The 10879-nt window shown below is 51.4% G+C and overlaps 1 protein-coding gene across 2 annotated transcripts; it reads left to right on the forward strand.

Annotated features, from left to right (window-relative positions):
- The first annotated feature begins 1036 nt into the window (after positions 1-1036).
- On the forward strand, positions 1037-9312 carry GFI1 (growth factor independent 1 transcriptional repressor). 2 transcript variants are annotated; one of them, XM_055585166.1, is made up of 6 exons: positions 1037-1227; positions 1546-1728; positions 3578-4059; positions 4182-4319; positions 5344-5509; positions 7937-9312. In XM_055585166.1, the coding sequence occupies exons 1-6, from the start codon at positions 1113-1115 to the stop codon at positions 8113-8115; spliced, it is 1263 nt and encodes a 420-aa protein (XP_055441141.1). In that variant the 5' UTR covers positions 1037-1112; the 3' UTR covers positions 8116-9312. The 2 variants fall into 2 exon arrangements, with proteins under 2 accessions (XP_055441141.1, XP_055441142.1); XM_055585167.1 differs by lacking the exon at positions 4182-4319.
- Positions 9313-10879: the final 1567 nt, after the last annotated feature.

Raw genomic sequence — 10879 nt, forward strand, 5'->3', positions numbered from 1 at the left:
GTGAACTGATTGTGGGGGTTAATGAGAGCGGAGTAGCGGGCACTAACTCCCTCCCAGGCCCGCGAGCCCGGACCCCGGCTCTCCTGCTGCTGCCAGAGCAGCCTGCGCTCTCCCCGCGTGCTCTAAAAGGTGGGTTCTCTTCGGACTCCCGGACATCGTGCATTTCCCAGCCGTAGCGCACGAATCCGGCTGGACTTTCCCTAGGGCGAGGTTTCTGGTGAGCAGAATGGCAAGTGCTTTTCCGAGACGTTGTTAGGTCTCCATGGTCCAGTATGTCTTGCTCGGATTCTTCTCTGCGCACCCGCGTCGCAACTTTTTCCCTGCGTGGGGGCACGAGTCAGGGCGTTCAAGATCACCGGGAAGCGAGTTTTCCCCGGGACCTTGCTTGGTCCTCTGCCACCTGCTTCCCTACCTTCCTGCCTTCTTTCTCCGGCCTTTGCTTCTCCCTAGTCCCTCTGCTGCAGTTCCCCCGACCCCGCCTCTCAGCCAGCCGGAGCCCTCTCTCCCCAGACCTCTTTTCACTGCAGTCTGTGAGCCTGCTCTTGGAGGCTTGGCTCTTTGCCCCAAGCGAGTTCGCTACCGTCTACACATTGCCCTCCCAGCCCCACTAAATTGATTGGCGCGTCTACGCCTTTCTCCCCAGACAGAAAGCAGATCCGTATAGGCTGTGTGGTCGAGTTGGGGTAACTGGCCCGCTGGGGACTTCAGCTCTCCAAGAGTTTGATACCACAATGAGTTTTGCTAGGGAAGGGGAGGGGCCGAGGGGCGTGGGCAGGGCAGAAGGAAGAGGCCTGAGTCGGAGCCCGGAGACGGGTTGAGCTACGGCGGCAGCAGCGGCGGGCTCGCGCCACCTGTCCGAGTGCCACCTGGTGAGCGTGGCGCAGCGGGGCCAAGCCCCTCCTCCCGGGGGCCTTCCTCCCTCCTCCCTGCCCGAACGCTCTCTCTGCTCCGCTGCCCAGTCCCGGGGCCCCGGAGCGTGCTGACCCGCGCGTTTCCACCCTGTTCTCCTCTCGCAGGTCTCCGCCTGGCTGGGGCTGACGAACTAGGGTGAAGGTGGGCTGACGGCGGCTCCAGCGACCCTTGGAGAGGAGCGGGGAGCGCGCCCGACCACCATGCCGCGTTCGTTCCTGGTTAAGAGCAAAAAAGCTCACAGTTACCACCAGCCGCGCTCCCCGGGACCTGACTATTCCCTCCGCCTGGAGAATGTACTGGCGCCAGGCGGAACAGGTGCGGGGAGGGCGCGGGCCGGGAGGGACTGCTCCAGGGGCCGTAGACTCTGCGTCCCGCCACATCTCCTAGGAACCGGGGGAAGAGTTCTGAACCCCCTTTGCTGCCTTTTCTTGTTACCCACCGTTTGGGTTCCTTTCGGGCTCGTCGCCTAGATTGCCAAGGCCTCCCTGCTCTCGCCCTTGGATCCAGGAGGGTTCAGGCCAGGTCTGGGGAGAGCTAAGAGAGCCCAGGTGCCACCATCTGGGGGGACGCACTTCAGAACCATCGGGCCAAACCAGACCCAACCTGAGCCCCTATCCGGCCTCTTCTCCGCAGACTGCATCTCGAGCACAGGCGGGGCGAAGGCGGAGCTCAGGGGCCGTGTGTCCCCCGAGTCTCAGCTGACCGAAGCCCCCGACAGAGCCTCCGCGTCCCCTGGCAGCTGTGAGGGCAGCGTGTGCGATCGGAGCTCGGAGTTTGAAGACTTCTGGAGGCCTCCGTCGCCTTCTGTGTCTCCAGGTAGGGACCTGTTGGGGGTTCTGGGGCCCGGGGAGGGAGGCGGGGGCAGGGACCCCGCGCTGAGCAATGAACCCGCGCGGCTTTGGGCACAGAAGTGCCAAATCGATTGCGGAGAATCTTTTCGAGAAGAGGGATTTATTCTTGGTTCCCGAGGGGAGGCATTGGCTTCTCTAGGCCAGCGTCAGCCTGCTCGCGGGGGTCGGCTGCTTGGATCCCAGGCGGCGGGACCTGGGCTGTTCATCCCTAACATTCATTGGCACGGAGCCAGTGGGCGAAAGAAAATAAATGAGTCGTTTCTTTGGGTAGCAATGTTGACATTTCGTTTTCTGATGAGAGATGATTGTTTACAAAGAGCCAGGATTCCAGAATACAGACCCCTCCCCGAGTCTCAAACAGAGACCTGGGCAGTCAGTGAAAAAAGAAGTGTCGTTGTCTTGAAAAATTAAGCTCGTTTCCGCGGCGTTGGGCCTGGCAGAGATGGGGCCCCAAGCCGGACAAAAATCTCGGTCCCTCGCTAGGTCTTCGCAGGCGCAGATTGGGGGCCTATTTTATTTTTTTGTTCTGCCGGGTTGGCCGGGCTTTGGGAACCAGTGCTTGTTGGTTTCATTTCCAGCCAGCAATCGAGTTTCGCGCAAACTGAGTGACTTGCGCGTTGGGTGGGGGCGAGTCTCCGGTTCCGGCGGAGGGGCATGGAGAGCGCAGGACCGGGATTCTGCTAAGGACCGGTTATTTCCAGATTCCATTTACCAGTCTTAAAAGATACCCCCAACCCCATCCCACACTCAGTGTGTGGATCTGGCTAAGCGAGGGCGTCTGGGAACAGGCCACCGGAGGGTCCTTCTTGGCTGTGCTGGACACCGCCCCGCAAGGACTGGGCGCCGCCGGAATCTCCGACGGAAACTCGAAGTGAGAAGCCACTTCTCACTGAAGTGGCTAGCCTGAGTTGGATCTGTTCACAGAACTGCAGTGTCTGTAAACAGATCTGTAAATCCGTGTGCACTGAGGGGAAAGTGTATATTGGTAGCTGGTTTTAGCAAAATTCGCAGGGGTGGGGGTGCAGAAGGCCGCTAATTCGGAAAGTTGTTCGTCTTGCAGGTGGTGGCTAAACCTTCAATTCTAAATTATTCTCCAAGAAATTCGTGTTTTGTTTTCTTTTTTGTCCCCTGTCAAACTACGATAGGAATGGGAACGGGGAGTATTTTGGCAAACAGATCAAGCCCCAAACCCACTTCCCGCTGCCTCTTCGCTACCTGCCAACACTGGATATTTAATAACGTTGAGAGTGCTTACACCTTCCCGTTGTTGTTGTTTGTTTGTTTTTTCCCCCAGACACAAATGTCTCGGATAGGTCGGGCCATATTTTATTGGTCCTCGTCTCCCTCCCTCATTATAGATCCCAGGAAAGAAAAAGGACGGAGTGGGAACACGTAGGGGCCGGGAAAGCGCCGGCACTGGGCCCTCTGCCCGCAGGCTCGTCCAGAACAGTGGCCGCTTTCTCGTCCGGCACAGCTCGGCTCTGCTTCGAACGTTTGTAAAGCATGGCGCGCCCTTCTCTACGCGGCCGCCACATGTGCCGGTCCAGTCTAAAAAGACCCTCTTAACGTCGTGCGCTTCGGCTGTCCTGGCACAGAAAGTCCTCGCCCGATATCATTTTAAGTTTCTGTGTGCTGCCTTGCCGCCTCCAGTGGTTCTCGGAGGCCCCAGGGACCCGGCCAGGGTTTGAGCCTGGAGGCGTCCCTGGCACCCAGCGCAAGGCCCGGCGCCCCGGTGCTCCAGGGATGGGTGCCTGGCAGTTCCATAGACACACCAACCGGTTGACCTGACCGGACGCCCTCTTGTGCCTCCACAGCCTCGGAGAAGTCGGTGTGTCCGTCGCTGGACGAAGCTCAGCCCTTCCCCCTGCCCTTCAAGCCGTACTCGTGGAGCGGCCTGGCGGGTTCGGATCTGCGGCACCTGGTGCAGAGCTACCGGCCGTGCGCGGCCCTGGAGCGCGGCGCCGGCCTGGGCCTCTTCTGCGAGCGCGCCCCGGAGCCAGGCCATCCCGCGGCGCTGTACGGCCCGGAGCGAGCTTCGGGCGGCGCGGGGGCCGGGGCGCCCGGGGGAGGCAGCGCAGGAGGCGGAACTGCCGGCGGCGCGGGCCTGGGGCTCTTCGGCGACTTCGGGCCCGCGGCGGCAGGACTGTACGAGCGGCCGGCCACCGGCGGACTGTACCCGGAGCGCGGCCACGGGCTGCACGGCGACAAAGGCACAGGCGTCAAGGTGGAGTCGGAGCTGCTGTGCACCCGCCTGCTGCTGGGCGGCGGCTCCTACAAGTGCATCAAGTGCAGCAAGGTGAGGCTTCCGCGCGCCTGGCTTGACCGGCCCCGCGCCCGCGACCCCCGGCCCGCGCCCAGCCGGCGTCCGCGCCCCTCGGCCCCTCTCAGCGGCCCTCTCCCCGGCCCCACCCGCCTCAGGTGTTCTCCACACCGCACGGGCTCGAGGTGCACGTGCGCAGGTCCCACAGCGGCACAAGACCCTTTGCGTGCGAGATTTGCGGCAAGACCTTCGGGCACGCGGTGAGCCTGGAGCAGCACAAAGCCGTGCACTCGCAGGTAAGCGCGGGGCGAACGGCCGCGCGCCGCCCTGCTCAGGTTTTCGCGTTCGGGGATCTCCTGTGCGACACCGGATGCTCTCCGCCTGGCAGCTTTCGCCTTGGACTTACCCCGACTGCCCCCAGTCCCCTCTGCCACGTCCCCTGGCTCAGACGTAGGCGTGGAGAGAGAGGTCGGGGGTTGCCGGCCTCGAGGCAGCCCTGGAGTTCGGTGTCACATTGTTTGTGAGACTCAGGAAAGTGATCTTGATCATTACTTTGGGTCTGAGGAAGGCTTGTATGCACTCCTGCAGGTGATATGTCAGATTTGTTAGCTCTGTTTCTTGGGCTCTTTCTTTTCACCAAATGGCTGATACTTAACCTGCCTTGACCTCTCCGGGTTGAAAAGGAGAATCTCAGCTCATTTAGAGCATCCAGTGTTTGTCCCGCTATTCTTTCATGTATTCATTTGTAAATATTTGTTGCTCAACTTCAGGTACTAGGTCCTTGAGAATCCAATAACACACCAGCTTCCTGACAGGATACCTTCACAGAGATTATGCTTTAGCTGAGAGGGTAGATAACCAAATAAGAACACAAGTAACGATGGCAGCAGAATGCTTATTTACAAACTCATTTGTTCAAAAGTATTCTGCCTCCTTCAACACCCACACTGGGTGGGGATGGGATGGGGGAGGAGCAGTTCAAGAGATTGAGGTCTAAGCCTCCCGTTGAGGAGGGTGGAGAAGTGTTTGTAAATGGGTGTCAAAAAAGCAGGGTGGGGATACAGTTTTGCCAAGGGGTGTGGAAGGTTGTGGCTGAAAAGTGTTTGGGTCGAAAAAATGTTAAAGGGGTAGAGGATAAGAGCGGGAAGGGTGGAGGCTGGAAATAAACTGGGAGGAGAGAGGATAATGGAGCACCCTATGTGGATGCAGAGTCCGAAGGAGGGGACAGTCCTGGTTTGGGGGATTTCAGGGTCAGTTGGTGGTGAGGAGAATGGCAGCCTAGACGATTGCAATAGGAATGCCACATCTTTCTCTCTGCAGGAACGGAGCTTTGACTGTAAGATCTGTGGCAAAAGCTTCAAAAGGTCGTCTACGCTGTCCACACATCTGCTCATCCACTCAGACACCCGGCCCTACCCCTGTCAGTACTGCGGCAAGAGGTTCCATCAGAAGTCAGACATGAAGAAACACACCTTCATCCACACTGGTGAGTGAAGGCCTTTGGCTGGTAGGAAACACCTGGTGAGGGGTGGGAAATGGGGGGAAGGTGGGGGAGGTCCAAGTGTTTCTCCCTGAGGCCAAGGTAATTCACCTCCTCTGTGATATTCTTGCAGAGAATGGTGGTGGGTGGGACCTCCCAGAAGGAGTTAATCCATGCAGAGAAAACTGAGGAGGCAGATTCTCTCAGATTCATTTACATACATGGTTCTCCACAGAGTCTTTGATTTGGGGTTATATCTGAAGAACCATTCAGCAGGTCAGCTGCAAGTTTTCTATCCTTGCAAAGAATATTTTCCTCTACGTTAGCAGCTGCTCCGACTTCTTTCTGCTCCAGGTGAAATATGAAGCTCTGGGTCCTTTCAGAGCATTGCTCTAAATGTTTACCTAGAGATCAAGATTTTCTCTAGGGCTTCCACCCAGCCTTTTCAGGGGGAAGGGTCTTATGTGCGACCTCTTGGCTGCATGTTTAGGAGTCTGACAGCTTTTTCTGATTGAGCAAGGGAAAAAATGGTAAATATTACTAGGCTTTTTTGGCTAAGCACTTTTAAAATGCAGTATCTCATTTTATGCTCACAACAACTCAGGGAGGTGAAGACTATTCCTTATCCCCATTTTAGAGAAGAATAAACATAAAGTGAGGCACAGAAGTGTTAGGTACTTTCTCAGAGTCATATTGGTAGCAAGTGGTAGATCCGACTTAAATTCAGGTCTGTCTGCTCTCAAGTGTCTATGCTCTCTACCACTGTTTATTGTATTCTATTTTCAAAGTCAAAAGGATTGGTGAATATAGAACTCCTCTATTCACTTATTGCCCTTTTTAAAATATAAGCAAGTTTGTCATAATAATGATGATTCTTTACTTATTATAATGCTTCATAACATACCAAATGCTTTCAAATCTCTCTCTTCATTTGATTCTTACTCCTGTCCCATAAAGTAGAAGGAGCTGCTCTTACCATCATGAAACTCAGAGAGATGGAATGATTTACCAAAGTTCAGACTGGAAGTAAATCATCAGGCTGTGGAATGCTCTGGCTTCCAGTCCTGGATTCTAAAGTTTTGGTTTTGTGTAGGTGGCAGTTTTAATGCCAGGAGCACTCTCTTTAATAATCAACAAGATATTTACATGAGAGCCAGAATTTTATTTCAGAATATGAATACTGACTTAATTTGCAGTGTGTTCCAAACAATCACCATTGATGTTTTTAAATATGCCTGGCGTGCTGTGATTCATGGGGTTGCAGAGAGTCGGACATAACTGAGCGACTGAACTGAACTGAAGTGAATGTAGATGCCTCCGTCAGAAAACCCAGAAAAAATATCCTACTTTAATTGTGTTCTCTTGCCTGAAATTTCCATGCAACTCATTCCTGTTGAGTAAAGGTATTCAAGACGTTTACCAAAATGCAACTAGGATCTTGATTGAGTGAAACATTAAGCCTTTATCAAACGTTTTCATTATAGCTAGAATTTGTTTCTCAGATTTGTTTGACCCTAAAGGGATAGGATAAGTTTTGATGAGTGGTTCCTTATCAAGGAAATCTGAAGCACAAAGATAGAAAGGGGTATAGCAAGAGGAACAGAGAGTTCCTCAAAAACAAACTTCATCTATTTTGCATTTTTTCCAAGGCCAAACCTGACAATAATGCCATGCTGAGGCTATTTGAAAACATCATACTGCTTTTCCAAATGTTAAACTGCACATGGATTAGGGGGGGAAAGGAACACTTTTCTGTTATTTATTAATCCATGGTGAAGGAGCTGTTGGTATATAAAGAATCCTGTGATTAACCTCATTAAAAAAAAAAGTAAAATCAAGATAGAAAAGGATCAGCTGCCTTAAGAAATACTTTGTGACCCAGATGTGGATTTTTTAAAAATAAGACTTCAAGAAATACCCATCCTTCAGATGCATTCTGTTGTCCTCCAAGGGCAAGAAAGAAGGCAGCCTCACTGGTCCACACAGACCAACACCGACTTGGAAATTCAGATTTGAAAACTTCCTCTCCATTAGAACAGAGTCACATGGTTTGAAAGACAGCACCCCACCCCCCTACAGCCCTTGTGCTGAACATCTGCTGTGGGGAGCTTTCTACTTCTGAAGTCGGGGGTGTCCTCCCAGGGTGGATTCAGCTGCAGTTCTGGGGAGGGCACGTGGCCTGTGCTCTGCTTCCGTTTAGCAGGAAACGGTTTGAGGCCTCCGGCTGGGAACCCCCATGCAGAAAGCCTCCCTTCCACCTGGTGCACCTATGGCTTCCCTGGCCTTGCATTGCCACACACATCACCCTCCAGACTGCTCAAAGGCCTTAGGCTGTGGTGTAGCCAGCTGCTGCCAAGATCCTGTGGGTCACTGTGAGTCCCCGCTAGCTTTATCATGGACTCATGCTTCCCCCTCTCCCTTCCATCCCTGTAGGCGAGAAGCCCCACAAGTGCCAGGTGTGTGGCAAGGCATTCAGCCAGAGCTCCAACCTCATCACTCACAGCCGCAAGCACACAGGCTTCAAGCCCTTCGGCTGCGACCTGTGTGGAAAAGGCTTCCAGAGGAAGGTGGACCTCAGGCGGCACCGGGAGACGCAGCATGGGCTCAAGTGAGCACCACGCCTCATTCGCGTGTGCAGTCATACAACACTACGGAGGGCAGCCTCCCCACTTGCCACCAGCCACTTCCACAGATCTCTCTGGGGTGATACCTTTTCCCTTTCCTCCCTGGAACTGCCAGAGGAGATAAGTTACCTTTTCAAAGTCCAGCGTGGAGGGGGAACCGAATGACTCCCTGGGCAGAGGACTTGCCAAATAGGCTTCTTTACACCTGAAGACTCCCAGTGGAGAAGAAATTGGCTAAAATCTTTGGCCTGATAGTCCTCCCCATACCCAGACCTGTTCCACAGATAGAAAGCCCCTTGGGTTTCTTCCCTTCTCTTCCTGTCCAACCCCAGATACTTGTGTGGAAGAGGAGGAATCATCTCTCACAAGATAGATACATATTAATGTTTTTATCTGGAATGAAGAATGAGTGTTATTTTTTTTCCTTCTGGGGACTTTGTTGACCCCTTTTTGTTGGGTGCTGCCTATAAAGCTTGGAGGAATTGTTTCTTGCATTTGAAAATTGGTTCAGAAACTGATTTGGGAAGGGAATTTCATACTTATGAACATGACAAAAAATGCACTGTAGAGCCTGCCCAAAAAGAAGCAGAAGGAAAGTGGGCTTGGTGAGAAGAGATTCAAGGTTCTCCCTCCAGGAGACTTGTGAAGCCTTCTTCAGAAGAATGGAAGCACATAGTAATGCCTTTGGGTAAGGCTGTCATCCGTTCACTCAGCAAATGTCTATTGACCACCAGTTACCATGGTATCAGGCACTATGCTAGGTACTAGGGAGCCAGAGAGTAAAGTCTCAGTCTCTGTCCCTGACCTGCATCTCCAAGTAGCTGGGTCTGTTCTTCCCCACAAAGGAATTCTGAGAAGATAAAACAGGATCTTGAAACTTCCCTTCAGGTCGTTTGGATTTTATCAAACATAAACGAAAAATAGCTGAATAGATACTTCAAAGATTCATGTATAAATTGTTTTTTATTGTTAAGCTGATATTTTTAAGATGTCTAAGCTAGCAGGCATGTGGGAATGAAGGCTCTGTCTTCAACTCTTTTGAACCCTCCATGTGTACCACAGAGGGAAAAAAAGTGATATTTTTACTTTGATGTAAATGTTTTTAGATCTTCTGGAGTGTATTATGTTTGTTAATACATATTTATTAGAGTGATGTTTTAAGTTAATAAAGTATTAAGACTCTTATATATTGCTTTTCATTTAGGCAAGGAATTTGGGAAAGACCTTTGTTTTGGTCTGTATGGGGAGTTGGTACTGAAGGACACTGGAGTTAAATATAAAGCAGATAAGACAACATCCAAAAGAGAGCAAAATCCAATAGCTCTGGTTTTCATGTGTTTTTTTTTTTTTCTTTCATTCTGTGCCTGAGCACCTTCTTTCTTAACAGAAAAGCTAGGGTTACAAAAGTAAGCTTCTACCTTGCCAAGTCCCTGATATCCTACATGTATGTGCTCAGTCACTCAGTTGTGTCTGCATCTTTGCAACCCCATGGATTGTAGCCCACCAGGCTCCTCCGTCCATGGGATTCTCCAGGCAAGAATACTGGAGTGGATTGCCATTGCCTTCTCCAGGGGTTCTTCCCTACATGTTTATGGGCTCTTTATTCTGAGAGTTTCAGGATTTTTTTTTTTTTTTTTAAACAGGCCAGAAGGCTCCCTGATGAATAAAGACATTAGGAACCTTAGGTCTAGAGATTGAGTTAGTCAGGACCCTGTCACCAGCATACCAGGTGACTTGGACAAATCGTTTGACCTTCCAGATACTGATTTCATTCACCATAATAATGAAGATATGATTCTGTCATCACAGTCCAAACCTGACTACTTCTCTGGAGATTGGAGGGAAAGAAGTATCTGAGATTGGTTAGCTACCTCACCTAAAACAAGTTATAAATCTGAAGACTGATGAGAGGCAGTAAAATTGGGATCTAGGTTATTTCTGGCTCTGTCCCACCTGTGGGAATTTCTGGCATACATTAGTCCTTGAAAAGAATGAACCCAGAATAAGCTTCTGGCCTAAATCCCAACTACCTGTACTCTTTCTAATACTTGGTCAAGGTAGTGCACAGCCCATGGTGACTGTCAGCAGATTGTCCATTTCTGTTCAAATCAGTTTCGCCCATATTGGTATGTGCCTGGCACTCTTCTAGGTGTTGGGGATTCAGCAGTGAACACAATGTCCTGTGGAGCTTTGTATATTTGGTCAGTGCTGAATCTTCAACTCCCAGAACAGTGCCTGGTGCATAGTAGGAGACCAATATTTGCTGAGGTGGTAAGTGAATAAGCAGAGGAAATAAACTCCTGCTTCATCCTGGCTGCTCTGCTCTCTCCAGCAGAAAGGGAAGAGAAACCGCTTGAGGGCCAAAGAAGCAGATAGAACAGGTAGGACTCTCTCTGGGTTGGAGAGTAAGGGGGGCTTTGACCATGCTTTTCTCTGGTCTCTCCAAATCTCAGTGCTCCGCTATCCTTACTTGGTTTTCAAGACTGTATCTTTTCATGTCAGTTTACTCTCATTCAAAACTGAAACATGTACACTCGAAGGCCATTTAAGATAATTTTCCAGAACTGTTGGGTGAACAGCTACAGCATCTAGGAACCTCTTTCTAGTGTCCTGGGAAACAAGGTTCCCAGTGAATAAAGATCACAGAAAGATCTTCTCACAGGATTCACCGTGCACACTGGTTGCTAATTTCTAACTTGGTTTGCAAAGTAAAGAAGCTACATTGTGGGGTAAGTAGATCTGATTGAAATCT

Source organism: Bubalus kerabau, chromosome 6 (assembly GCF_029407905.1).
Source record: "Bubalus kerabau isolate K-KA32 ecotype Philippines breed swamp buffalo chromosome 6, PCC_UOA_SB_1v2, whole genome shotgun sequence".
NCBI classification, from domain to species: domain Eukaryota; kingdom Metazoa; phylum Chordata; class Mammalia; order Artiodactyla; family Bovidae; genus Bubalus; species Bubalus kerabau.

Excerpts from the sequence above, each read along its gene's own strand:
- GFI1 (XM_055585166.1), top strand. The coding sequence starts at position 1,113 with ATGCCGCGTTCGTTCCTGGTTAAGAGCAAAAAAGCTCACAGTTACCAC. Across the intron at positions 1,729-3,577 it reads GTCGCCTTCTGTGTCTCCAG|CCTCGGAGAAGTCGGTGTGT; the intron begins GTAGGGACCTGT and ends GTGCCTCCACAG. Across the intron at positions 4,060-4,181 it reads AGTGCATCAAGTGCAGCAAG|GTGTTCTCCACACCGCACGG; the intron begins GTGAGGCTTCCG and ends CACCCGCCTCAG.